At 56.7% G+C, this 27,165-nt stretch overlaps 3 protein-coding genes across 6 annotated transcripts in view; 2 read left to right on the forward strand and 1 right to left on the reverse strand.

The window, feature by feature from the left end:
* The first annotated feature begins 15 nt into the window (after positions 1–15).
* On the forward strand, positions 16–14,420 carry Ddx54 (DEAD-box helicase 54). Of its 4 annotated transcripts, none has more exons than XM_021257448.2 (21): positions 16–234; positions 1,181–1,204; positions 2,571–2,700; positions 4,123–4,193; positions 4,428–4,616; positions 4,703–4,752; positions 6,006–6,047; positions 6,169–6,264; positions 6,626–6,747; positions 6,831–6,892; positions 6,978–7,109; positions 8,051–8,261; positions 9,705–9,839; positions 10,106–10,336; positions 10,416–10,489; positions 10,885–11,088; positions 11,751–11,893; positions 11,987–12,100; positions 12,244–12,348; positions 12,546–12,634; positions 12,834–13,846. In XM_021257448.2, exons 1-21 carry the CDS (start codon positions 61–63, stop codon positions 13,076–13,078), a joined length of 2,643 nt encoding a protein of 880 aa, XP_021113107.2. In that variant the 5' UTR covers positions 16–60; the 3' UTR covers positions 13,079–13,846. The 4 variants fall into 4 exon arrangements, with proteins under 4 accessions (XP_021113107.2, XP_004843803.1, XP_004843805.1 ...); XM_004843746.4 differs by lacking the exon at positions 12,834–13,846 and adding an exon at positions 13,869–14,420 and having other exon boundaries at positions 17–234; positions 12,546–12,658; XM_004843748.4 differs by lacking the exon at positions 12,834–13,846 and adding an exon at positions 13,869–14,420 and having other exon boundaries at positions 17–234.
* Cfap73 (cilia and flagella associated protein 73) lies at positions 14,390–20,648 on the reverse strand. Its single transcript, XM_004843745.3, has 7 exons — positions 20,485–20,648; positions 19,178–19,283; positions 18,285–18,389; positions 17,892–18,092; positions 16,672–16,893; positions 16,345–16,503; positions 14,390–14,910 (listed from the first exon to the last, which is right to left on the reverse strand). The coding sequence occupies exons 1-7, from the start codon at positions 20,535–20,537 to the stop codon at positions 14,833–14,835; spliced, it is 924 nt and encodes a 307-aa protein (XP_004843802.1). The 5' UTR covers positions 20,538–20,648; the 3' UTR covers positions 14,390–14,832.
* Positions 20,649–20,682: 34 nt separating this feature from the next.
* Positions 20,683–27,165, forward strand: part of Rasal1 (RAS protein activator like 1) — a 35,382-nt gene continuing 28,899 nt past the window's right edge. The window contains exons 1-2 of the mRNA XM_087198315.1: positions 20,683–21,232; positions 21,999–22,094. Of these exons, the coding sequence (XP_087054441.1) occupies positions 22,003–22,094 (92 nt within the window). The 5' untranslated portion in view covers positions 20,683–21,232; positions 21,999–22,002. The remainder of the gene's footprint in view (positions 21,233–21,998; positions 22,095–27,165) is intronic.

A 27,165-nucleotide genomic window follows, 5' to 3' on the forward strand; every position in this document is an offset into this window, starting at 1 on the left:
TGCGCAGTTGGTACGTCCTGAAGGCCCGCCCACTTCCGGGTTCTGAGCGCCAGGGCCAGCATGGCGGCCGGCAAACGTGCGGCGGCCGGGCCGCGGTCGCCAGTTGCCATGGCCCAGTGGAAGAAGAAGAAGGGGCTCCGAAAGCGCCGGGGCGCAGTCTCCCAGGCCCACGGCAGCGACTCGGAGGATGGCGAGTTTGAGATTCAGGCGGAAGATGACGCCCGGGCGCGGAAGGTAGGAGCGCAGGGCTCTGACGCGCGTCGGGACCTCGGTTTCCTCACGTGGGGCGAGAGTCCGTCGGGCCGCCGGCCTGAGCACGGGTCCCGGGGCCTGTGGCACCCTCGGGCGAGCCTCCAGTCCGGGCTCTGGAGCCTGCGGGCCTTCCCTGCCGGCTCGGATCGCTCGCTCTCATTGGCTACCCCCGCCCTGGGGGCGGGCCCCAGTGTCCATTCATCCAACGGGGAGTGCGCGTGAGGAAGGTCTGACTTGAGAGTTCGGGGTGTTCTTGGGAGACAGCATTAAGGGGGAGCCGGGCCCCGGAGCTGGAGGCACTGATGCCCCAGACCTCGGGGACACTAATAACAAGTTACACGTGTACTGTATTTGTTGATCATTTACTGTACCGCGTCCACCTCGGAGTGCCGAACGTACACGATGAGGGAGACAGGTGTGGGCACCGAGGTGGCGGATGACCGGTGCCCCCGGAGTCCCCACTGTCCTGTGTTCAGCGGTGGGCGCAGAGTGGGCTTTAGGCGCTGGGATGAGTACGGGGGCGTTGGCATGAAGGGAATAGACTACACCGCCAAGGCACGGACGGCGAGACCTCATCCCGCCGTTTTCCCACCTCAGCCCGGCCAGTGGCCACACTCAGTAGGTGATGAAGCGACCACAGACCAGAGCTGAGGTAGGCCATAGAAGGATATGTAACTGTGGCTCAGGCCAACGGCTGTGCTGAGGCCTGGTCCTGTATTCAAACGTGACCCAGCCCTGCACTGCCTGGGGCACTGGCGAAGCTGCTTGACTTTATTCGAATGGCTCCTCACACCGAGAGGAGGGCTGGGGACCCCTGGCACTTACGGCCGACTGGCCACACTGCTTAGCTCTTGGGTGTGCTGTGTTCTCCTAAATATAACGGATCTCTGTCCATGCACCTGTCTTTCCCCTTCCTTTCTGATCACAGCTACCTTCTGGGACAGTGATGATGGTAAGTGGCTTTTTCAATTCCCGATCCAAGGATGGGCTGGGCAGTAGCTCAGGTGCTAGGGATACACCGTTTGCAGATCCTTTGGCCTTCTGTCTCTTATCATCTGTCAGTGCACAGGTAGAAAAGCAAAGACCATCCAGGGAGTAAAGGAGAAAGGGTTTAAGCTAGGTGTGGTGGCGCACACCTGTAATCCAGGCATCAATGGAGGCTGAGGCAGGAGGGATCACAAGTTTGAATCCCACCTGGGAAACTTAGTGAGACCCTGTCAAAAAAATAAAAAGGGTTGAGGATATAGCTTAGTGGTAGAGCACTCCTGCGTGTGATCCTTAGCACAGGAGAGAGGTGGGAGACTTTAATTTTATTTTGTTTTCTTGAGACAGGGTCTCACTATATATTATTTGAGCCTGCGCATGAACTCACTATGTAGCGCTGGCTGGCCTTGAATTTGCTGAGATCCTCCTGCCTCAGCTTCCCAAGTGCTGGGATTGTAAGTGTTCACCACCACACCACGCCCAGAGATGGGTTTTGTTTTTGAAATAGTGTCTTGCTGTGTTGTCCAGTCTGATCTCAAACTCATGAGCTCGAGTGATCCTTCTGCCTCAGGCTCCTGGATTGATATGTTTTAAATGGACCTTGTATACATATTGTTTGTTTGCCAAGATCAAGGAAACCTTATTTTTTTAAAGACATATTTGAGGGTGGAAGTACAGTTTGGTGGTAGAGGACCTGTTTAGCATGCATGGGGCCCTGTAAATCCCAGCACTCTGGGAGGCTGAGACAGGAAGATTGAAAGTTTGAGCCCAGCTGAGCCCAGCCTGGGCAATTTAGCAACATCAGGAGGCCCTGGCTCAAAATGAAATTAAAAAAAAAAAAAGCCCTGGGATGTAGCTCAGTGAGAAGATTCTGGGTTCAATCCCTGGTACCACAGAAACAAAACAAACTAAAACAGCTGGTACTGAAGTAATATAATACTTAAAAAATAATAATGCTTAAAATAATAAAGTAGTCATAGAAGTGCCAATGGGAAGACGCTTAAAAAATATTCACAGGAAAATTGACTTACATTAATTTTTAAAGGTTGGACTAATTCTATAAGCACCTATCTCAAGAAACTAGAGGAGTAAAAAAATATTACCGTACTCAATAGCCCGACATGGTGACACACACCTTCAGAGAGGCTGAAGCAGGAGGATCACAAGTTCGAGCCCAGCCTGGGCAACTTCATGACCCATGTACTAATGAACTAAAGTTAAAGAATTAAAAAGGGCTGGGAATGTAGCTCAGTGCAAAGGCCCTAGGTTCAATCCTTAGTAGTGCCAAAAAAACCCCATACAGGTGACATTGCCTTTCTGATCCTCCCACCCAGCGAGGACCTGGCCAGCCCCTGCCCAGCTTCCCCACCTCGGAATGCACCTCAGACGTGGAGCTGGACACGCGGGAGATGGTGCGGGCACAAAACAAGAAGAAGAAGAAGTCTGGGGGCTTCCAGTCCATGGGTGCGTAAGCGAGCTGGGCTGGGGAGGGGGGACAGCAGCAGGAGCCCAGCCTGCCTCTGCCCTCGGTCCCTGATGCCTGCTCTGGCCCAGCACTCTGGTAGGGATGGGGAGACCAAGCCAGCACCCGGGGCCTTACACATGGCTTTACAAGTCCCTAGCTGCTGGGACAAAGATTTAAACCTAAAACGAGAGCTGGGAGTGGTGGCGCATGCCTGTCTATAATTGCAGCTCCTCAGGAGGCTGGAGACAGGAAGACTGCAAGTTTGGGTAACTCAGGGAGACCCAGGGCTGGGGGTGGAGCTCAGTGGTAGAGAGTTTAGCTCATAGGAGCTTGCCTGGTACAATGAGGTTCCAACCCCAGTACCACAGAGCACATAAGTAAATAGAGCTAAAGTGCTATCTTCATAGCCTTGGAGAGGAAGAGGAGGGCTTTCCAGGTGTGAGCTGAAGACTGTTTCGTTTGACTGCTTTTGAATTGGACACATGTAGGCCAATGAGCACTGTGAGGTAGGTTCAGAGCCACATGGGGACCATGTCTGCAACCCACAGGACAGGCGGGTTAGTACCCCTCACACACAAGTGTATAGTCGCTGAGAAAGAGCCACAGCCCGAGGAGAGCTGGAGGATAAACATGCTGCGGTGAGTCCTTCCGCAGAGGCCGTCCAGACAGTCGGACCGACAACAGTGCTGAACTTCACTGCAAACACCAAGAAGGAAATCAGCCCTCGGGGCTGGAAGGATTGGCTGGAAAGCGGCTAAGGCCCCTGGTGTCCCCAGCTCCACAGCTGCAGTCCAATTCTGTCCTGAGCTGCCACCCACCAGCACCCCGTGTCTCACCGCTCATTGGGGCCAGGGACTCGGCATCTTTTTTTTTTTTAATTGTCAAGAATTTGGAGCCTGCAGGCAAGTAGAGAGCAGTGGGTGGCATGCACTCCCCAGCCAGCTCAGCCCGGTGTCCCTCCCCACCGCCCCGGGGACTCTGAGGCGCATCTGTACCTATCCCCAGAGACCTGGGACCTTACCCCTCAGGGGCCAAGGGCACAGTCCTCAGTGTTGTTCAGGAGCCCTGCTGTCTCATGACCCTGAGTGTGTTCAAGCCAGAGTCCAGATGAGCTTCATCCTTTGCAGTCAGGAGATTTTCTGTCTTAGGCCACACCTCATCTTTAGTTTCTGCTTTAGCACTTTTTTATTTTTCTGAGATGAGATCTGTGTAGCCCAGGCTGGCCTTGAACTCAAAGCCCTGCTGCCTCAGCCTCTGGAGTGCTGGGATCACAGGCATGTGCCACCGCGCCCAGCATCTCTGCTTTAGCACTTTATTTTTCTTGCTGTCTCACCCTTTGGTGAGCCAGTCCTTTGTCTTGTAAAGTTCTTGCACTGTGTGGGTGTCCCCAGCCCTGACCGATGTCCCTGAATCTCTCCCAGGCTTGAGCTACCTCGTGTTCAAGGGCATCATGAAGAAGGGCTACAAAGTGCCGACGCCCATCCAGAGGAAGGTGAGCGGCGGGGAGACCAGGGCTAGGCAGGGGTCAGTGACTCGGCCGCCTCCTGTCACTGAGGCTGAAATGCCACAGGGCTCAGCTGTTTCGCAGGTAGTGAGCCACTAGTCCCAGGAGGTGTGCACACAGCTGTTTGCAGGAATGGGAGCAGGGCTGAGCGACGGCCCTACCCATTCACGGAGACCCTGAGTTCTCCCACAGGGAATGAGCCCCCCACCTGTGTCCCCTCAGACCATCCCGGTGATCCTAGATGGCAAGGACACGGTGGCCATGGCGCGGACAGGCAGCGGCAAGACGGCGTGCTTCCTCATCCCCATGTTCGAGCGGCTCAAGACCCGGAGTGCCCAGACCGGCGCCCGGGCCCTCATCCTCTCGCCCACCCGGGAGCTGGCCCTGCAGACCATGAAGTTCACGAAGGAGGTGCAGCAGGAGGCCCAGGGCAGGCGGCCAGGGCCTGGGGCTGGGCCAGGGCTGGGAGTGCTGACCGTGTCTCTCTCCCTCCACAGCTGGGCAGGTTCACCGGCCTCAAGACAGCCCTGATCCTGGGCGGGGACAAGTAAGGGCCCCTCCCCCAGGCCCGCCCATCGAGTGTGGCAGACAGGCGGTCCTGTCTTGTGGCGGAGCCTGTGTTGCTTCTTAGTAGCATTCAAAAACAACCAACCTCCAGGGGCCGCACACCGGGGGTCATGGTGGCCCAGGGCAACCAAAGCCTGGGGCCTGAGGGCCTCACTCCTGGAGGGCCACTTAACCATAGGAGGTTAAGCTTCAGCTGCAGCTCAGCAGCAGGGTCGAGTCCTGGCCTAGGGTTCCACCTCTAGCCCTGCAAAAACAACAAAAAGCAGGGTGTACAAAAGTCAGGGAGTGGTGTAGTAGGTCCCCCTTGTAAAGATCATTCCAGCCAGGCATGCTGCTCACGTCCGTAACCCCGGCACTGTGGAGGCTGAGGCAGGAGGATCACTTTGAGTTCGAAGCGAGCCTGTGCTACACAGTGAGAGCCCTATCTCAAAAACCAAACAAAACACAAAGGATCATTTCCTGGCAAGCTCCCACTGTCCTCCGCAGGTGGCAGGTGCACACCTATTTCTCAGGTGAGTGGACTGAGGAGCAGACCGACCCAGAGCCCTGCAGTGATGAGGGCTGCAGGGCTGGGAGCAGCACCTGTCCTCCTACCTCCCTTCTTTTCTCCAGGGTCCGTGCTGACGGTCACGCTTGGGGTTCTTTTGAGGCAGGGTCTGGCTATGTGGTTCCAGCTGCCTTTAAACTCACTATGTACCCCAGGCTGTCCTTGAACTCATGGCAATCCTCCTGCCTCGGCCTCCCAAGTGCTGAGATTACAGGTGTCCGCCACCATGCCTGGCTCTTGGTTCTCACAGTTAGTTTGGCTTTTCAGTCCTTTGCCCACTGTGTTATCTCTAGTCTGTGCCTGTCAGAGGCCTCTACCTCCCCAGGTACACCTGGCCCAGGGTCTTGCTCCTGCAGCTGTCCCAAGAGCATCTCGGGGGAGGACCAAAGTTAGGGGTGTGTGCCCCAAAGCTTTAAGGACAGACACATCGAGATGAGGGAATCTGGGTTCTGTGTGAAGCCTGCAGTCCCAGGGCTGCTTGCTCGGCAGCTGTGGGTCACAGGCAGCTTGGTGAGTCCAGGGAGCTCTGAGCTGTCTGCACGTTCCAGCTCATTTCTGTGGCCAGGGCAGTGCCCTCGCCTGGCGTCTTGGCCACAGCTGTCCGTCCGCTCATGTTCTGGGGACAAGGCAAGGGGACTCCTTACAAGAGCCCCATTCCACCCTGCTGACCCTCTTCTCCTCCCCAGAATGGAGGACCAGTTTGCAGCCCTGCACGAGAACCCCGACATGTGAGTCTGTGCCTTGGGGGTGCTCTGGGGCCCCTTCCCAAGGGGCAGTGACTGCAGGGACAGGGGTGCTAGAGTGGTGGCCATGGCCTAGGGGTGACCCGGCCCATGCGCCCCCTCCTAGAATCATCGCCACTCCTGGCCGGCTGGTGCACGTGGCCGTGGAGATGAACCTGAAGCTGCACAGTGTGGAGTACGTGGTTTTCGATGAAGCGGACAGGTAAGGCCATGGGGGCACCCCAGCACGGGGCAGGCCTGGGGAGGCATGGCCGCTGGGAGCAAGCTTGGCACCAGTACTTTTTAATTTTGCATTTTAGGAGTATTAAAAAGATAATTAAAAAACTAACACAGGATTCCAAAGAGATTAGAGATAGAATAATGTTGAGAGCATGGAGCCAGGTGTGGTGGCACACGCTTGTAACCCCAGCCCTGGGGAGGCTGAGGCAGGAGGATCACAAGTTCAAGGCCAGCCTGGGCTACATAGTGAGACCCTGTCTCAAACACGAACCCAAACAAAAGGCACGGCAGCACATGTGGCCGATGTGTCTGATGGGGTGACCCTGCCCTCCGCCCGTCCCCAGGCTCTTTGAGATGGGCTTTGCTGAGCAGCTGCAGGAGATCATCAGCCGCCTCCCTGGGGGCCACCAGACGGTGCTGTTCTCGGCCACACTGCCCAAGCTGCTGGTGGAGTTCGCCCGCGCAGGTGAGTGGGGGTGGTGCTGCTGTCACCGGCCTGGGTCCCTTCCTGCCCCCCAGTGACGCCCCCACCTCCTGGGCCCACTGCAGGCCTCACGGAACCCGTGCTCATCCGGCTGGACGTGGACGCCAAGCTCAACGAGCAGCTCAAGGTGAGGGGACCTGATGTCCCCAGGCCCAGGCTCAGAACAGAGCCCGTGCATCCCAAATGCCTACTGCCTGCCCCTGTGCCCCCAGACCTCCTTCTTCCTGGTGCGGGAGGACACCAAAGCTGCCGTGCTGCTGCACCTGCTGCGCACCGTGGTGCGCCCCCAGGACCAGACTGTGGTGTTTGTGGCCACCAAGCACCACGCGGAGTACCTGCAGGAGGTGAGTGAGTGCCTCCCAGAGGTGAGCGGCCCGGGTGGTGGGGACCAGCTCCTGCTGGGGCTGCACTTCCGAGGGCGGCCACCAGAGGGCGGGAGCGCTGCGGCACTCGGGCCTGGGCCCGGCTAGAGCTCACACTTAATCTCTGGTGCGCTCTTTACCTAGGCAGAGTTGTTGCCAGCAGCCCCTGGCCAGTCTGGGTTCATCTCCACCCCGCCTTCCATCTCAGTTCTGCAGTGTTGGAAGTTTTAATTTTTAAAATTTTATTTACTTATTTTTGCAGTACTGCAGATTAAATCCAGTTGCACTGAGTTACATCCCAGGCATTTTAAAATAGAGCTCTTGCTAAGTTGTCCAGGCTGGGCTCGAACTTGCGCTCCTCCTGCCCCGTCCTTGTGTGGGGTGGTAGTCGGCTGCCGCCAGGCTATGTTGGGAGCTTCAGGCTGCAGTGTGAGTGCCCGTGGTGTCTTCACGCGTGTACCTGTGGCCCCGTGGAAGGAGGTGTGGAGGGAGGCGTGGAGGGTCCCAGCGTCCCTGCCCGTCCACCCTGGCTCTGCTGCTTGTGCCTCTGCCGTGCCGCTGCCCGGGTCACCAGTGAACAAGGCCGAGGGAGCAAATCTCAGGGACACAGCAGCACTCGAATCAGCTTCCTGTTCTCAGCACTGGGTGCACTGACCCGCTGAATGCTAACCGCCATGGAGAAGGCGCCGTTGTTCCCCTTACTGATGAGGAAGGGAGGCCCCGAGGCCCAGCGACTCGCCCAGGGTCACAGAGCTCGCGAGCGGCACTGTAGGATAGGACTCTACCCAGGCAGCCCTGTGCGTGTCATCACCTTCAGTGCCCGGAGACCCTGGCGAGAGCTGGGATTCAAACCCAGGGTGCCACACGCACCCCTGCGGTCCGGTCCCTGTCCCCTCCTCTCACCCCCGCCTCCGCCCAAGCAGCTGCTGAGCACCCAGCGCGTGAGCTGCACCCACATCTACAGCGCTCTGGACCAGACGGCCCGCAAGATCAACCTGGCCAGGTTCACGCACGGCAAGTGCTCCACGCTCATCGTCACCGACCTGGCCGCGCGCGGCCTGGACATCCCACTGCTGGACAACGTCATCAACTACAGCTTCCCCGCCAAGGGCAAGCTCTTTCTGCACCGAGTGGGTGAGGAGCACCGGCGCCCCAGGGGTCCCCGATCCCGCTTGCTCGCCCCCCTTTGACCGCTAACTCCAGTGGGCCCAAACTTCGAACTCACTTGCCCCATCGTTTATGCCACTTTCTGTTTTTCCTCTTTGAGACAAGGTCTTGCTATGTAGTTCAAGCTGGTCTTGAACTCCTATTGGTCCTCCTGCCTCAGCCTCCTGAGTGCTGGGATCACACGTGTGCACCACCATGCCCGGCTTTCTGGCCACTTCCTGGAGCAGTTCTGGAAGCCCTCCTTGTCAGTGCCTTTACAAAATGTGATCAGAATAATGGTGACTGCTGCCGCCGAGCACCATCTAACCGAAAGGCAGCTCGTAGAAACACTGCAGTGTCCTCAGCCACCTTCTCCCTGGATCTGGCCCCGGGCTGCGGCTCTTCCCAAGTCAGAATAACCATGAAAGGGAAACATTTTGAATTCAGGATAGTCAGGCAGCCAGAACAGCACAAGTACAGACATGAAAAGACTCCCTCAGCTGCTTCAGAAAGTGGCAAAATGATGGGATAAAGTGTGTTCCACACAAGGCGGGTGTTTCGCTGTCAGAAGTTTTTCATTCGGGGTATTTTTTGACTGCACCACATGTGTTTGTAAATATGGTTAAGCTGTGGGCGTTGAGCTGGGTCACAGAGTCCTACATGGCTGCTCGTGGCAGGTGCAGTAAGTGTGTTCTGGCCGCCGGGCTGGGAGTGGCCCTAGGAGAAGTGTGTAAGGGGGATGCACAGGGTCCCCTCCCTGCCCCTTAAGGTCAGGCCATGTGAGGCAACCAGGCCAGGGTCTGCACCTTGTCCCTGTTCCCTAGTCCCCATTGCTCCCTGGGGGCTGGTTTTGCATGTCCTGGAGGGGACCCCAGAACCGCTCATGAGGAATTTCTCATGCACTACATAACCAACAGCATAAATCACCTCAACGGAACCTCCAAATGTGGTGCCACTTAGTTCTCCTTAGATACAGAAATAGCCCTGGCATGGTGGTGCACCCCTGTAATCCTAGCACTTGGGAGACAGAGGCAGGAGGATCAGAGTTTGAGGCCAGCCTTAGCTACATAGGGAGACCCTGTCTCAAAAACGAACAAACGAAAAAAGATACAGAAATAGGCCGAAATGTGATGGCGCAGTCCTTAGAAGTACACCTAACACAAAGTTGGAATCCTACTTGGTATTCTTTTCCATAACCCGCTCCTACTACCATCAGTCTATGCTAGGAATCTTGTCATTTACTCTTCAGTGTCACTCTGTGATGGATGGGGTGGCACATCTTTCCTGAAAAGGGCTTGGTATTAGGTGGTTTTGTTTTGGTCACTGTACTGTCACGACTGCTGAATGTGCAGTCAGGGTCAGCACCCCTAGTTCGTGCTGGCCTGGGACCCTCTCCTGTACTGAAGCTTGGGCACCTCCTCTCTCCTGCAGGCCGTGTGGCCCGGGCTGGCCGGAGTGGCACTGCCTACTCCTTGGTGTCCCCGGACGAGGTCCCCTACCTGCTGGACCTGCACCTGTTTGTGGGCCGCACCCTCAGTCTTGCTCCCCCTAACCAGGAGCCCACAGGTGAATGGGGGTGCAGGGGCCAGGTCCCCTCAGTCTGGAGCCAGCAGGGATGCAGCTGGGACAGGCCCAGCATGCCCTGGCTCTGACCGGGAGGAAGTAGCGTCAGTTGTGGGTAAAGCTCGTGAGTCAGTAGCACGGCTCTGGTCGGGTTGGATGCATTTGGGTCTGGCTGGGGTTTTTTGGCGGTGCTGGGCCGAGGTGCGGGGAGGCGGGTGCCAGGCAGGTGGGGGGAAGGCCCTCACCTGGCACTCCGCGGCTCCGTGCAGGTGCAGGCAGTGTGGACGGCGTGCTGGGCCGGGTGCCACAGAGCGTGGTAGATGATGAGGACGGCGGCCTGCGGGCTGCGCTGGAGGTGTCGCTGGAGCTGCGGAGCCTGGGCCGGGTGGCTGACAACGCACAGCAGCAGTATGTGCGCTCGCGGCCCGCGCCCTCGCCCGAGTCCATCAAGAGGGCCAAGGAGCTGGACCTGGTGGCGCTGGGCCTGCACCCGCTCTTCAGTGAGTCCCTGGTGCCGTCAGGGCAGCGGGCGGCCTCACGGACCCCACCCTAACCTCACGCCTCCAAACCCCTCCCCAGGCTCGGGCTTCGAGGAGGAGGAGCTGCAGCGGCTGAGGCTGGTGGACAGCATCCGGCAGTACCGCTCCCGTGCGGTGAGGGATTCACACGGCGACCCCAGTGGGCTCCTGCCCAGCAGGGCTTCCTGAGCTTGTAGCTTCTCACCCTGCAGCAGGCGTGGGTGTCGTGAAGACTGCTGAGGGTAGACTGAGGCTCACAGTGGGCATGAGCGCCCTGGGCACCATGGTCAAGAGCACTGCTCTGGGAGCCGTGTGAACTCCCGCTGAAGCCCATACTCTGGCTTTTCCTACCTGTGTGGCCTTGGGCAGGTTGCCCACCCTTTCGGAGCCTCCCTTTCTAACTGAGGTGCCCACTCAGGCAGTGTTAGAGATGCTGGGCAGGGCTGGGGAGGGCTCCCCCTGCTGGTGAGGTGGGCTTGGGTACAGAGGCGATGGAATGGTCGGGCAGTAGACTGCGGTGTCCCCCACAGACTATCTTCGAGATTAGCGCCTCTAGCCAGGACCTCAGCAGCCAGGTGATGCGCGCCAAGCGGCAGAAGGACCACAGAGCCATCACTCGCTTCCAGCAGGGGCGGCAGGAACGACAGGAAGGCCCGGCTGGTCCTGCCCCTGCCTGCCCCACGCTGCAGGAGGAGCCGCCAGAGAAGGAAGAGGACGCCGCCGAGAGCATGGAGGTGCAGGCCCCAGGGTCTGGACTGGGCCGGGTGGGCTGCATCCCGCGGGCGCTGTGAAGGTGGCACTCACTGGGGTCTGGGATGGCTCACATCAGGGCCCTGCAGCGACGCTCAGGGTCCGGACAGGCTGGGTGGCTTCCCCTCCCAGTGTGGCTGTGGTTCCTGTCCCCAGGCCGGCCCTGCTGGTTGGTGCCAGTGTGTGGGAGCCCTGTGGTGCCCAGCAGTGTCTTTGGCAGCCAGTGTGCCATGGCAGTGCCAAGCACTGGTTTCTGCAGCAGGGCTGGAGGCCCCGGAGTGACTCGGCAGGCAGGCAGGTGCCTGGCCTGCACCTCCCCTGTTGGCTCTCATCTCGTTTGGACAGAGGGGTCGGTCCAGAAAGCAGAACTGAAAACCTGGGCGTGCACAGGCCTGGGGTGGGGGCCTTGCCGAGCTGAGACCCTGCCAGGGTCTCGCAGCAGCTGACAGCCACCTCTGGTCTCATAGAGACAGGGACACTGTGACGCTAGGTCGCTCAGGAGCCTCACCCAGCCCACAAGCAGGAAAGCTAGGCTCTTACATATGGTTGCCCAGAACCCCAGCCCCTCAGCTCTGGCTGGACGTGGGTGTGGGTGGTAGGCGGGCTCCCCCGGGCTGCAGGCATGACCCTGGCCTCCCCCTGCCAGGACGTCTTCACTGAAGTTGTGGGCCAGAAGCGGCCGAGGCCAGGCCCTGATGGAGGAGCCAAGAGGCGGAGGGAGGAGGCCCGGCAGCGGGACCAGGAGTTCTACATCCCCTACCGGCCCAAGGACTTCGACAGCGAACGGGGGTGAGTGGCCACTGCCATGGGTCCTGGAGGGGCCCAGGGTGGCCAGGGCTGCTGGGCCATCAACCTGTTGAATCTCCCGGCCTCCGCCTGTAGCCTGAGCGTCGGGAGTGCCGCGGGGGCCTTCGAGCAGCAGGTGGCCGGTGCAGTCCTGGACCTGATGGGGGACGAGTCACAGAACCTGACCCGAGGCCAGCAGCAGCTCAAGTGGTGAGTGATGCCCAGCTCTGCAGTCTGCCTGGCCCCTGTGCAGCCAGGTGACCCTGCCCCTTGGTTGCATCACGCACGACAGCAGCCCCATGCAAGGCTCAGGCGAGGAATCGGGCCACTGTCCCCAACTCCCTCTCCCGCAGGGACCGGAAGAAGAAGCGGTTTGTGGGACAGGCGGGACAGGATGACAAAAAGAAGATCAAGACTGAGAGTGGCCGCTACATCAGCAGCTCCTACAGGCGTGACCTGTATCCGGGGGCGGGGCCTGGAGGGATGGGGCTGCGCAGCTTTCTCCACAGCTGCACCTATGGGGAGCCTGCGCTTGCTGGGGCCGGGGCCTGGGGGCTTCTGTAAAGGTCTGGCTGCTGGGTGGGTGGGGCCTCAGTAGGGCAGGGCCTGCCCCCAGGCCAGGGGAGCGCGTGGCCTTCCTTAACGGGCTTCCCAGCTACCAGAAGTGGAAGCAGAAACAGAAAATCGATGGTCGAGACTCAGAGGAGGAAGGACCATCTGACCGTGGAGGCCCTCCGCGGAGAGGTGGGAAGCGAGGGCGTGGCCAAGGTGAGAGCGAGGGAGGGGGTGTGTGGGAGTGGGCAGGGTGAGCTGGTACAGCCAGGGGAAACTGAGGCCCGCAGAAGTGCAAGGCTGCACACAGCCCTGGAGCTGGTCTAGTGAGTGGGCGTGGCCAGAGCCCCATCCCACCCTCCTCCTCTGCCGACCCCACCCTGTCCTTCAGTGACCTTGACCGGACCGGCAGCGGTGGTAATGAGTGGTGCGTCATGGTGGGTCGCAGTCCACCCAGCCATACAGGTGCTGCCCTTGGGCTGCCTCTGCCGGCACCTGAGGTTCAGCCTGGCCTGCCGAGGAGTGGGGAGCAGGCTGAGAAGGTCCCCCTGCTGTGCCTGGGCTGGTGCCCTTCGTAGTGACGCTGCAGGGAAGTGCATTTTGCACAAACCTAGGCAGCAGGTCAGGAGGAGGTGACCCCTGGGAGGCTGGGGAAGGGCAGCCTCCAGCGTGGTCTGGCAGGTGGACCACGTGGTCTCCTGGGGCTTGGCCTGGGTCCCTCTGCCAAAGGTGCCAAGTGTGCTAAGGCGGGGTTGGGAGCCACCCTGTCTGCCGGGGTCACTCAGGGACCACCCTGGCCCTGCCGTGGGGGGGGGGGCTGCCTGCAGCCCAGCTCCCTTCAGCCCCACCCACCCCAGCCTCTGGTAGGGGCTGCCACCTGCAGGGTGGGGCAGGCTCTGCCCTGACATGCCACACATGGCCTGGGGGCTAGAAGACTGCGAATGCCCATACTGCAGGAGGGGAGAGAGTCAGCTCCCGGGGTAGGGACTGAGCCCCAGGCACCCAACTGCCTGCCATCTCCCCTGGGGAGAGGGGGACTTGGGGCCGTGTTCCAGGCTCTCTGGACCCTGCTCATCAACCCCCACTCCGTGGGTGGTCACCACCTCCTGTCCATGTCTGAGCTGCATCCTTTAGCCTGGGCCCCCGGCCCCGTCCATGAGGCACCCTCTCTGCTGCCTGCACTTGGCCGCCAACCTGGCTTCTCTCACTGTATCTCCTCTGCCCCCACCTCTGCCTGGCTGTCTGCCTTCCTCTTGCTTTTCCTTTCTCTTCTGTCTTTATTAAGCATCTGCTGTGTACCTGGCACTGGGGCCGCAGCAGCAAGCCGAGGGTAGAAGCAGGGGCGGGTGTTGGGGGTGCGGGGAGGGAGACACTTGGAGGCCACCCCACCGACCCTAAGCGGAGCCCCCGCATCTGTGCCCGCCAGGTGCATCCCAGCCCCGTGCCCCCAGCACCCCCACAGGCCGCGTTCGCTCTGAGCTCAAGACCAAGCAACAGATCCTGAAGCAGCGGCGCCGGGCCCAGAAGCTGCGCTTCCTGCAGCGCGGCGGCCTCAAGCAGCTGTCGGCCCGCAACCGCCGCCGGGCCCAGGAACTGCGGCTGGGTGCCTTCGGCCGGGGAGCCCCCTCTAGGAAGGGCAAGATGAGAAAGAGGATGTGAAGACCCAGGGGTGGCCCACGGCTCCTCTCCTGGCCCTGCTTGGACATCAGCGGTCATTTCCCCATGCACTACTGGGGAGCCTCCTGCCTCCTGAAAATGAGTGCAGCAGCTCCCTCTCCCAAGACAGAGACATTTGAGCAGGGTCTTGAAGGATATGTAGGAGTTTGCCAGCGAAGTCAAGCAGGCCAAGCCCTGAGTTGGCAACTCAGTGCTGCTGCTTCCCTGTGTTCAGGGTTCACAGGTCTTGGCCATGTGGTCTGAGCTGAGTGCCTCAGGTTCAGTGACAGGTTTTTAAAGAAATAAACTTTTATTGAGCATCTCTGGTGGACCAGAAGCATATTTGGGCCATTCTCCCCCCTCCCTGGGTCCCCAGAGGGTAGGCCCTGCTGGGGACCTTGTGGCCTATGTCCTGCTTTGGGTTCTGAGGTCAGGGTGGGGTGGGCCCATCCCCGAGCCAAGTGGTTATCCACCCCTGTCTCGTGTCCCCGAGCCCCGCGTGGGGATCCACCCCTGGCTTGGTCCCCAGTCACAGTGGATGAGGTGTGGGACATGCAGCCCCTCCTCCCCACTGCCGGGACCTGCATTTATTCTGTGCCTCCCCTGTGCCCCTCCGCAAGCCCCACAGCAGCATGGGCAGGCACCTCGCGTCTTCCTGATGAGAAAACGTCCAGGTTGGCCATGACCTGTACCCCACTGGAAGCTCGAGGTCCCCTGCTGCTCACCCAGGCCAGCTAGGAGGCGGCGGCCCTGGGCTCAGCCTGGCGAAGGCTGGCCAGTGTGGCAGAGAGGTCCAGGATGAACAGCTTCACCTGTAGACCCGACAGCCATGTCACAGCCTGGCCCCCGACACCCTGCAGGCTGCAAAGCAGGGGTGGGGCTGGGGGACCCCATTAGGGGAGTGGCAGTGGTTTCACATGGTTCCCAGACAGGGATGTCCCCAATGTAAGTCAGCATTGTCTCCCTTTTAATTAACGGGATTGAACCCAGAGCCTTCCCACTGAGCTACATCTCCAGCCCTTTAAAGAAAATATTTTGAGACAGTCTCCCTCAGTCATGAAGCTACCCAGGCTGTCCTTGAACTTGAACTCAGCCTCCTGAATAGCTGAATTACAGGTGTGGGCCACTGCACCCAGGGCAATTAACATTTGCTACTGTTACGGACTCAGTGAAGGCCCATAGATGCAGTGCCGGGAACTACACCTTGATGGCAAACTCGCAGCCACCTGGGGGCGCCCCTTCACCTGTGTCACTGAAGTCAGAGAAGGAAGCTATCTGCACAGAAGATGGACAAAGAACAATGGTTACCCCTGACACAGTGGAAGTCACTGGACAAGTGATAACCCAATGACAGCAAGGCTGGGTGACTGCTGTTGGGACAGGACAGGGAGCCCAGGCCTGGAGGCAGGAGTCTGGGATGGGGTAAAGGCACAGACCCCCACTGAGCCTCCTCCTTGATAGGATCGAGGGCCAATGGAGAAGGGACTGACCGCCCTGCTCACGTGAGCCTGCGTCCTTCCTAGAGCTGGCAAGTGTCCCATGGGGGACCTGGGCCACACTTGGGACTAAGCAGGAAGTGGCTCACAGGCTGCCTAGGCGGGAGATAGGGTGGGTGCTTCAGGCGACCTCCCTCCCTTTCCCTCCTCTTTGGCACTCACAGGAAACAACTCGAGAAGAGCGTGGAGTGTGCAGCCCGCCCTCCCTGTGGCCTGGCCCCTCCACGGTGTGCTTGGGCCACAGGGACATCAGGTGCCATCACTGCACAAACGAAGCCAAACCCATGCTCACCCTCCCCAGGGGAGCCAGGTAGCCCCAGTCGCCCTCTAACTCTCAGTGACCCTCCTGCCTGTCTCCTGAGTGCTGGGATCACAGGTGTGCACCGCCGCGCCCGGCTACCCTTCTTATTTTCTTTCGAGACCGGGGTTCACTAAGTTGCTAAGTTGCCCAAGCTAGGGCTCAAACTTGCAATCCTCCTGCCTCAGCCTCCCAGAGTGCTAGGATCACACACGTGTGCCACCACGCCTGGCTCCAGGGAGGCATAGCTTCCTTCTGGCCATGCAGCAAATGACTGGGAGAGCCAAGAGGACAGACAGGCTGCCCAGACGCCTGGCTGAAATGGCCACATCTGGGCCCAGGGCCTGGCCACGCTCAGCCACAGAAGGTGTTGCTAGTGGCGGGATTTTCAGGCACCTCGATGTTTCCAGAGAGGGATGTGTGGGGCGGGGGGACCTGAGGAGGGGCCTCACCTGCTCCAGCTGCCCCTCGGTGTCCTCCACGGCCAGGGTACGAGGCTGCCTCCGGTGCTGGCAGGCTAACTGGGACAGGTTGAGCGCCGACATCCTGGTGCGGCCCAGGAGCAGGGTCTTCTCGGCGGCGGTGCTCTGGATCCGAATCCACTTGGATTCCTGGGGAAGAGTAGCCGCCCGCGCCGATCACCTGTCCACCAGGTGCGCAGAGGCGCCCTCGGGGACCGGGGCCCAGGCGCTGCCCGTGCAGCTCACAGGCGCCCAGTGCCCGGCTCCCTAGCGCCCGAGCCTCTCGCGCCTGCGCTCCCCGGACCCACCGGGCCATACCCACTGCAGCCTGCGCTCCCGCGCCGCCTCCAGCTTCTCCTGCAGCTCCGCGCGCCGCCGGCTCAGCGCCAGCAGCTCGTCCTGCCCCGCGTCGCGCAGCCGCTGCAGCCCCGAGCGCGACGCCTCCAGCTCCGCCCGCCGCCCGCGCTCCGCCCGCTGCAGCGCCGCCTGCGTGTCCGCCAGGCCCTCGAAGCGCGCCACCAGCTCGGGGACCTCCTGGAACTGGGCCGGGCGCAGAGGGGACTCGCGTGGGCCGCAGCCGCCCGCCTCCCATTCCCCCTGTGAAAGGGGGCGCCGCATCGCGCAGAGCGAGAAGCGGGGACAGCAGGGGCCGTGAGCGGGGAGGCCTGGTCTCACCCGCCCCCAGCGCCACTCAGCGCAGCTTAATCACTGCCGGTGATTAATATTAATCCACGTGTTCATTCAGTTCAGAATATTGATTGGTACTGGGGGGCGAACCCCTTTGCACCGAACTACATCTCCAGCCCCGCCCCCTTTATTTATGCATGTATTTATTGTGTCAGGGTTCCAATATGTAGTTCAGGTGGCCTTGAACTCACTGTGTAGCCCAGGCTGGCATCGAACTCGCTGCAATCCTGCTTCCCTAGCCTCCCTAGTGCTGAGATTACAGGAGTGACCCCCCTCCCCTTTTGAGACAGGTTCTTGCTAATCTGCCCAGGCTGGACTAGAACTTGAAATCTTCCTGCCTCAGCCTCCCAGAGTGCAGGGGTCATAATATTTATTGATTGTCTGGCTCCCTTAGGCCCACACACGCTTGCTCAATAGCCTGCCCCTGACTGAGAGTCAGCTTTCTGAAACCTCTGTTTGCTCTGTAAAATGGGACTGACAATAGCAGGACCCACTTCTCTACGCTAAGATTCAAGGACAGCATGGCAGACGCAGTGGCCATCGCCTGTATCCCAGCTACTCAAGAAGCCGAGGCAGGAGGATCATAAATTCAATCTTAGCCCGGGCAATTTATTGAGATCCTGTGGCAGAATAAACTAAAAAGGGCTAGGAGTGGAGCTCAGCGGTGGAGCGCTTGTCTAGCGTGCGCGAGGCCCTGGGTTCTATCCCCAGCATCGGAAGAAAAAATTAAAAATCGCGTGTTCCTGGCATGCAGTAAGCACTCAGTAATTGACGGTCTTGCATACAGTCAGCACTCCATTAGTGTGCCCAACCAAAGCCGTCCCAGAGGCACAGCCGCGAGGGCAGCTCACCTCAGGCAGCTGCTCCCGCGCGCGCTCCAGCAGGCGCGCACAGGGCTCCAGGCGCCCCAGCCTGCGCTGCAGCCGCGCGCGCTCCCGCTCCAGGTCCTCCAGCTGGGCACGCAGCCGCAGGGCCTCGGCCTCCCGCCGGTCTGCGCGCTCCCGCTCCTCCGCTTCCCTCCGCAGCGCGAGGCCGCGCCGGGCCTCGGCGTCCTGGGGACGGGGACGCGCAGGAGGGGCCTGGACTCGGGGCCAAGGAGCCCTACGCTCTAAACTCGAGCCCGCAGGCCCCACGAAGCCAGGATCTGAGAGTCCGGCCGGCCGAGCCGGGGCGCTCCCGCCAACCCCTCGGAACCGCTAAGCCCGAGTCCCGAATCCCGGGTCCCGCCCCGCGGTCTCCAGCACCTGCAGGAACTGGTCGAAGCGGACCAAGGACCCCTTCAGCTCCTGCTGCTTCTGCTCCAGCTGTGCCCAGCGGTGCTGCAGGGCCGCCATGGTGGTGTGGAACTCCTGGGGGTGCGGAGCGGGGTGCCTGCGCGAGCCTGAGCGCCCAAAGTTGCCCAGTGCTTCCTGGTTGCCCTGAATCCCTCCTGCCCACTGCTCCGGATCCCGTGGATACTCGGCGGCCCAAGTCCACCCAAGGCTCCCACGGCCCCAGGAGGAAACCCAACACCCTCCTGCTGGGGATGAAACCCAGGGTCCTTGCCCTGAGCTACATCCCCAGCCCTTTCCTTTTTAAATTTTGAGATAGAATCTTGCTAAATCACTAAATTGCCCAGGCTGGGCTCGAACTTGTAGTCCTCCTGCCTCAGCCTCCCAGAGTGCTGGGCTGACAGGATCCTCACCTGGCTTCCTCCAGCCTCCTCTCGCCCTCTCTCCTCCACTCTGCCTCCCAGCCACCTGGCCCCCTGTGCTTCATCCTGGCCTTCCGGTCCTTGTCTACGATGTCCCCTCTGCCGGCTTCTTCCTCCCCATCCCCCCTTCCTTTGCTGGATCAGCTGGCTTATTCTTCTGCAGTCCCCAAGACCCCACTTCCTCCAGGAAGTCCTCCTAGACCACCCCCATTCTGGGACAGGGCTTTTCCTGGGCTCCCACCGCCCCTGCCCAGTGTTCCCCTCCTAGCAATCACCACCCGGATGCTTGGCTGTTTGCTGCTCTAGACTGGGAGCCCCACACGGGCAGGGACCATGGTGAGACCTGCAGCACCCAGCACATAGTAGGTGCTCAGTGCACACAAAGTCATTTGCACCAAGGACTGGTCTCAATCCCATGCGACAGGTCTGGCGGTGGAGGCTCACCTCCTTCTGGGCCTGCAGACCCCGGTCCACATCGGCCAGCTCCTGCCTCTTCTCCAGGAGCCGCAGCACCGGTGGGAAGCGGTCCACGCTCTGCTCCTGCATCTTCCTAGAGGGGTTTAAGACGAAGGTGAAGGTGGAGGATGCAGGAATCATGGACCCAGGGCTCCCCGCTGGTGCCTGGAGCACCCCATACCCACTGCTGGCTGGGGAATTCCTTGCCGTTCAACAAATGTATGTGGCACCTTAAAGGTGCAGTTCCAGGTGTGGGGCTGCAGCTGTAAAGGAGGCAGCAAAATCCCTGCCCTGAAGGAGCTGCCATTCTGCTGGTAAATAATACAGAGTTGGGCATTGTGATGCACACCTGTGATCCCAGCACTCAGGAGGCTGAGGCAGGAGGATCGCGGAGATTTTGAGGCCAACCTGGGCTGTATAGCAAGACCCTATCTCAAAAAGCCAAAACGATGATGAAGATGATGACGATGGTGATGATGGTGGTCATGATGGTGGTCATGATATGTAAGGCCAGGGCACGCTGGGTGCTAAGATGAAAAATTAAGAGAACTACAGGAGTCGGGAAGCCTCTCTGAGGTGAGACGGAACAGAGACGGGTTGGAAGGGAAGATGGAGCAAGCCGTCTGCTTATGTGCAGGGCCCAGAGTCCAGGCCAGGGGGCAGCCAATGCAAGGCCCTCAGGGAGGGACTGGGTGCCTCAGAGGGGCAGTGGAGGCCGGGTATCTGCGCGGGGAGAACGAGGAGGGGAGCACAGAGCTGGGAGCAGAGATGCCCGAGAGTCAGATCTCAGCAGGCTGTGGCCTTGACCTGAGGCCGGTGGGAGCCATGGGAGGCTTCTGAGCAGAGGCAGCCCTGCAGGCAGAGGAGATCATGGGGTGGTGATCATGAGTGTGACATGTGCAGGTGGGCCGGGGACACCAGCTCAGGTGGCCAAGCTGAGCCCTCACCACCTGTTGACCTGGGCAGGGAGAGGCCCACTCCCCAGGGATGAAGGGGAGTGGAAGGGAGTCCGTGCTCAGCTCTGGGAGTGGGAAACCCCATCCCACAGATGTGGACTGAGCAGAACTCGGATCCCTCTTAGTGCAGGGGGGGGCAGCTCACAGGCGCTCCAAGGACTCCATCCTGGTCGATGCCAGCCGGGCTGGGCTCTCGCCCTAACCAGCCCTGAGACCTCGCGGAAGTCACTGTTTCCTGAGAACCTCACTTCCTCCCTCCCTGGCTCTGAACAGTGCGGGGAGAAGGGCCTGGCCATCCCACCCACTCCCGCTCCTTTCCTCCCTCCCTGCCCCACGCACGGCAGTTTCTCTTGCCAGGCCAATTGGAAATATTCCTCCCAGGGCACCGCCATGGCCCTGAAGTTGCCCCAGGCTGCGGCTCTGCAAAAACGGGAGTTCCGGGGGACTCTACAGGCCCAGGATGCAGCCGCCTGCTCTGACTCCCAGAAGGCAGTGGCCCAGCAGCCCCGGTTGCCTGGGCAACCAACACGCCACAACATTCCCTCACCAGGCTGCAGGGTGGAGAATCCACCCTTGGAGGAGGAGGGAGGAAGTGCAGGGACAGAGGGACCAGCCCGATCTAAGTCTGGATGTGGAAGAGAGGGCAGGGGTCCCAGGCCCAGGACTTGCCTCTCCTGGTGCCCACGCGGGACCAAGTCCTTTCCCGGCTGGGTGGGGTCGGGCCTCATAATGTGTCTGTGTGCTCGACCACCACGGGAAAGGTTATTTCTTAGGGCTGTGATGTAGCTCAGGGTAGAGCCCTTGCCTAGCATGTGCAAGGCCCGGGGTTCAATGGCCAGCACTGAAAAGAAAAGAAGGATACTCATTGGGCACCTGCTGTTTGCTAGGCTGCGAGCTGTCATTCACCGCAGGAAAAGGTGGCCAGAACCTATTCGGCTCCAGCCCATTCAGGGTCCTGGCCGCTCCACAGAGACCCCAGCTTGGCTTGGGAAAGAGCGAGGAGCATCAGCGCCCCCCTGGTGGACACCGGCTTGGAAGATACCGGTGGTCTGGACTTGAAGGATGGGGGCGCCAGCAGATGTCCCAGGTCAGCTGTTACTGAGGGTCACCGGCGACGCCAGCACTCTACATTTAGCATCTAATTTAACGCAAGACAGCCTTGCAGGGGTGCTAGGGAAAAGCTCAGTGTTAAAAGTACCTGTGGGTCCTCAAGTGGAGGAAACAAACAGTAACATCTGGTCGTTTTTGCTATAGATGGTTTTTATTTTTCCATTTAGAGAAATGCATTTCTTGCTGGAATAACGTTATTTTAAAAATCTAGTTACTTGTAACTCCTACATCACTCAAAACAACTCCTAAGAAATTTGTTAGAGGATATATATAGATATAGATATAATTTCTTTGTGTTTGTTTGAGACAGAGTCTCATATATAAGTGTGTAGAGTCTCGTGTGTGTCAGGCTGGCCTTGCACTCACTATGTAGCCCAGACTGGCCTTGAACTTGTGATCCTCCTGCCTCAGCCTCCCGAGTGCTGGGATCATAGCCATGCAACCCCACACCGGCTGCTAGGGGATATTTTAAAAAAGAAAACTAAAATAATGTACTTTTTACCTTTGGACATTTTGCATTAAATCACACATATTATCTCTGCATAAATTGATGTGAAGTTACAGTAAGACCTATGATCTCATTTTTCTTAATTTAAAAAATGAAGATATAGCCGGGGATTTAGCTCAGTGGTTCCGCCGCCTGCCTCGAAAGCAGAAGGTCCTGAGTTCGATCCCTGATACCAAAAAAAAAAAAAATGAAGATATACTTTACATCTAAAGGAAATTCACTTTTCCACATGTAGGTCTATGAACTGTGGACCGTGCACAGAATTGTGCGATCATCACTACAATCAAGACAGACAACATCTCCATCGAATCTACGGGTCCTGTGCCCCTTGGTAACTACTGCTGACACTTTCATCCAGCCTGGTAATAACAAGCCTGCTTTCCACCCTTCATACTCTTCCCTCTTCCAGAAGGTCGCAGGCGGGATTATATGCTTTGTAGCCCATGGAGTCTGTCCTCTTTCCTTCAGCAGTCTTCATTCCCGGCTTGCCAAGTTGCTATGTGTATCAGTAGTTTGTTCATTCTTTTTCATTGCTGAGTAGTATTTATATCACGGATCCTGTATCCAACGGTTTGTTAATAACATTCCCACATGAGGAGCAGCTGGGTCACTTCCAGTTCTGGGCAAAAGCAAATACAGCCTGTCTCCACGTCCAGGTTGTTGTGTGAACATAAGTTTTCATGTCACTTGTGTAAATATTCAGGAGTAGAATAGCTGGATCATATGACAAGTGTATATTTAACTCCATAAAAAACTGCAAATGGGTTTTTAAAGCAGCTGTATTTTCCTTTTTTTTTTTTTTTTTTTTGTAGTACTGAAGTAAGGATTGAACCTAGGGAACACTGAGCTACATCAACAGTACTATTAATTTTTTTTCTTTTTTCTTTGTTCTTGGTATGGGAGATAAAACTCAGGACCTTGTGCTTGTGAGGCAGACATGGTGCCACTGAGCTAAATCTCCAGCCCCTGTTAATTTAATTTAATTTATTACTTTTTTCTTGTACTGGGGATCGGACTCAGGACCTTGTGCTTGTGAGGCAGGCATGCTGCCACTGAGCTAAATCCTCAGCCCCTGCTAATTTTATTTTGAGACAGGGTTTTGTAAAGTTGCCTAGCCTGGGCTCGAACTTGCAATCCTTCTGCCTCAGCCTCCTGAGTACCTGGGATTACAGATTACTCTTATTTTTGCAACTGTAGCTTCATGTGCTGTTGAAGAAATAATGTGGAGGAGTCCTATATATTTTCCACCCAATGTCCTCTGATGGTAGCATCTTGCACTATTAGAATGTTGGCCTGGATTCAACCCCGGGCCTGGTCAGATTTCAGCGGCTTCATGTGTGTTCCAGGTACATATGTGTGTTTGGTTCTGTGCCATTTTATCCTGTGCAGATTCGTGTGACCACCACAGCCAAGATGCAGAATATTTTATCTTCAGGACACTTCCTGTTCTGATCTGTCAAAGGTCTGCATTACAGCAGTTCAGTTTAAGGATATTTTGGAGGAGGGAGATGCTGGGAACTGAACTCAGTGCTTACACACTTGCAGTCCCACCTACTTTAAGGAGGATGAGGCAGGAGGATCACGTGAGCCCAGGAGTTTGAGATCAGCCTGGGAAACATGGCAAGAGCCTGGGTAGTAGTCACTGTCTCATTTCTGGGATGAAATGCCCACAGACACAACTTAGAGGAGGAAAGATTAGCTTTATAGACAAAGAGAGCTTGAAGAAAGCAGAAACAAACAGCCAAAGAAAACAGCTTGGTTGTATCTAAATTACTTTCCTTGTAAGGCAGAGAGGATGACAGGAAAATCACTGATACCAGGTTATTTCAGGGTTATTACTTCTGAGTAAGGCTCCAAGCAGAGGGGACTTTATCACAATGCACCTTGAAGTAGGCCTGTTTGGGAAATTTGGCTGTTATCTCTCTAATCCTAATTTCTGCTAATGTCAGATAAACAGCCTAATTTCAGCTTGGCACGAGGGACTCCATTTTGATTTTTAGCCTGCAGGAGCTTTGTTCAAAGCAATGACCTCCTGTGATTTTTATTTTGCATCTTTTTTTTTTGGTACCGGGGATCCTCCGGCCTATTTTGCATCTTTTACATCCATTCTCACCTCTGGACCTCTCCTCTCCCTAGCCCCTGGCAACCATTCATCTGTTCCACATCTGTACAGTGTTGTCTTATCTAGTGAATTATATAATGCTGGGTGTGGTGGCACACACCTGTAATCCTAGCACTTGGGAGGTTGAGGCAGGAGGATCTTGGTGAGTTTGAGGACAACCTGGGCTACACAGTGAGTTCAAGGTCAGCCTGAACTACATAGTGAGGCCCTGTCTCAAAAAAAAAATAAATAAAAGAAGAGTGTTATACAGATAGGATTGTATAGTATATAATCCCGTGAGATTTTGTTTTCACGCTCCTGGGTTCCATTCTTGTTAAACTTGGGTATCAGGGATTTGTCCCTTTCAGTTGTTGAGTAGCACTCGTGGTATGGATGTACCATACTGTCTTTAATTGTTTAGGGTTAGGGATATCTGGGTTGTTTCCGGGGTTTGACTATTAAGGATAAAGCTGCTAGGAAGAGTCACATGTTGAATTGGGTTTGATTGCTAAGTCCTAGACCGAGAGCATGGTGTATTTTAGGTTGTTCTGTTTCATTTTTGTGGTATTGGGAATTGAACCCAGTGCCTTCACACTGAGCTACATTCCCAGCCCCTTTTCAGTCTTGCTATGGAGTTCAGGTAGCTTTGAACTCACTATGTAGTCCAGGCTGGCCTCCAATGCATGGTGATCCTCCTGTTTCAGCCTCCTGAGTGCTGAGATTACAGGTGTGCACCACCATGCCTGTCTGCATGCTCAGTTCTTCAGGAATTGACCTTCTTCCTTTCCAGAGTGGCCGCATCATTTACCATTCTCACCAGTAATAGCTGAGTGGTCCAGCATCCTTAATCCAAAAATTTGGAATCCAAAATGCTCCAGAAAAGATTTCAGGGCCTCTCAGACTTCAGATATTCAGACTCAGGATGTTCAACCAGTAAGGGTTATGGGTATATTTCACAACCCTACAAACCGACATCCGGACACTTCCGGTGCCAAGCCTTTCGGTGAGGGATGACAGCCTCTATTGCTCTGTCTTCTTCAGTTGTGTGTACCTGTTGTCCTTAGGGTAGCAACAGCTCCCGTGGCTGGAGTCTGCAGCTCTCTACTGACAGATGTTGCCGTCTGTTTGCTCGGGTCTCCACCACCTTCTCCAGCAGTCCCCTCCCTTCTGCCTCTCCCCGGCACCTGCCTGTTCTGGCTGGATTTCCCTCCAGTGTTGAGAGCTGAGACTTCTTTACATAATTCTCTCCCTTGTCTTTTCATTCTGTTCTCATTTTTACAAAAATACACCACATTTTAAAAGCTTGCCTTTTCAATTGAGACACAATGATTCTATTTTTTTTTTGTGGGATAGGATGTGCTACCTTAACATATATGCAATGTACAATGGTCACATTGGGGTGACTAGCTTGTCTATCACTGCAAACATTTATTGTTTCTATTTTTATATATTTTTACCTTGCTTTCTTCCTCTTTCTCTATTTTCTTCTCCCCCCGCCCCCACTTCTCCTTTATTTTTGGTACTAGGGAAGGAACTCAGGGCCTTGCACATGCTAGACAAGCCCTGTGGCATTGATTTACTCCCCAGCCCATATTTACTATTTCTTTGAGGTGGAAATATTCAAAGTCCTCTCTTCTGGCTAATTTGAAATATGCAATGCATTCTCATTATTATTATTATTATTATTTTTGAGACAGAACCTCTCCATGTAGTTCAGGCTAGGCTGTCCTCAAACTCCTAGTGAGCCTCCTGCCTCAGCCGCCCAAGTGCTGAGCAAGATTACAGGCGTGTGCCATCACACCTGGCTCCCCAAAACATTACTGTTCACTACATTCACCCTCCCATGCACCAGAGTGGCAGGACTTACTCCTCCTACCTGACTGAAACTTTGACCAATTGACCAATCCCTGTCCATCCTTTCTTCTCTCCCTCTGCCTTTTTTTCTGCTCCAGTGACCACTGTACTTAGCTCTATGGGATCAACTTTTTTTAGCCTCCAAACATGAGTGAGGCCACAGTATCTGTCTCTCTTTGCCTGGCTTTTTTACTTAAGCTTACCTATGTTGCTACATAGGGCAGGACTTTGTTCTTTTTATGGCTGTATAATACTCCACCGTGCATCAACACTACATTTTCTTCATACAGTCACCTATGGATGGATGCTTAGGCTGATTCCATACTGTGGTTACTGTGAACAGAACTGAATAAACACAGAGTGCAGATGTCCCTTGGACACACTGGTTTCCCTTTCTTTGGATGTCATTCTATATTTTTGTTTTGTTTTTTGAGGACCCCTCAGACTGTTTTGCATACCAGCTGCCCTAATTTACATCCCCACAGGGAGTGTACAAGTCCCCTTCCTCTGCTCCTCACCAGGTTGGTGATTTTCTTTTTGGTCACAGCCATTCTGCAACTTTTTTTTTTTTTTGGTATGGGGATCGAACTTGGGTCCTTGCACTTGTGAGGCAGGCAGCGGAACCACTGAGCTAAATCCCCGGCCCAAGTCATAGCCATTCTGACAAGGGTGAGAGGATTTCTCATTATGGTTCTGATTTGCATTTCCTTCAAAGCAAAAAATGTAATTTTAATGAGGCCCACTTTTCTACGTTTTCCTTGTATAGACTGTGGGGTGTTTTTTTTTTTTTTCGGTACCAGGGATCAAACTCAGGACCTTGTGCTTGCCAGGCAGGTGCCGCACCACTGAGCTACAGCCCTGGCCCTTAGATTGTGTTTTTAGTATTAAGTATAAAATGGGACTTGAACTCAGCCCATCTGGGCATAATGTTCACCCTTTCCTTTTTGAGACAGGGTCTTGCTGGCCTTGAATTTACAGTGATCCTCCTGCCTCAGGCTCCCAAGTGCTGGAATTTCAGGCATGGCCACAACATTGGCTCAGAGATCACCCTTTTACCCACAATCCCCAGACACAGCTGAGCTTTCTTGGGTCTTCCCTTCCACAGGCCCATCCCCTCCCTGCCCTCTCTGAGAAGGCTGGCACGCACTGCACTCCTCCCTTCCTGACTTCTACTTTTTTTTTTTTCTTCTGGTTTTTTGAGACAGGCTCTCGAAATTTAGTTCAGGTTGACCTTGAACTTACGACATAGCCCAGGCTGGCCTCCAGCTTGTGGCAAACCTCCTGCCTCAGCCTCCTGAGTGCTGGGATTCCAGGTATGTGCCACCACGCCCAACTTGATTTCTACTCTTTGAGAGGTGCTTCTTGCAGTTTTATTGAGCACCTATTGTAGGCCAGGCACTGTGGTGGATGCTGAGGCCACATCAGCAGACAGGAGGAGGCCTGCCTC

The sequence above is a fragment of the Heterocephalus glaber genome, unplaced genomic scaffold (genome assembly GCF_053883595.1).
Source record: "Heterocephalus glaber isolate CG9 unplaced genomic scaffold, H.glaber_assembly_v1.0 deba00001687, whole genome shotgun sequence".
NCBI classification, from domain to species: domain Eukaryota; kingdom Metazoa; phylum Chordata; class Mammalia; order Rodentia; family Bathyergidae; genus Heterocephalus; species Heterocephalus glaber.

Coding starts and splice junctions, on each gene's coding strand:
- Ddx54 (XM_004843746.4), top strand. CDS start 61: ATGGCGGCCGGCAAACGTGCGGCGGCCGGGCCGCGGTCGCCAGTTGCC. Junction 4,617..4,702: donor CCATGAAGTTCACGAAGGAG/GTGCAGCAGGAG, acceptor CTCCCTCCACAG/CTGGGCAGGTTCACCGGCCT. Junction 9,840..10,105: donor CCCTAACCAGGAGCCCACAG/GTGAATGGGGGT, acceptor GGCTCCGTGCAG/GTGCAGGCAGTGTGGACGGC.
- Cfap73 (XM_004843745.3), bottom strand. CDS start 20,537: ATGGCGGTGCCCTGGGAGGAATATTTCCAATTGGCCTGGCAAGAGAAA. Junction 16,504..16,671: donor GGGAGCGCAGGCTGCAGTGG/GTATGGCCCGGT, acceptor ACTCTTCCCCAG/GAATCCAAGTGGATTCGGAT. Junction 14,911..16,344: donor CCGAGGGGCAGCTGGAGCAG/GTGAGGCCCCTC, acceptor TCGGGTCTACAG/GTGAAGCTGTTCATCCTGGA.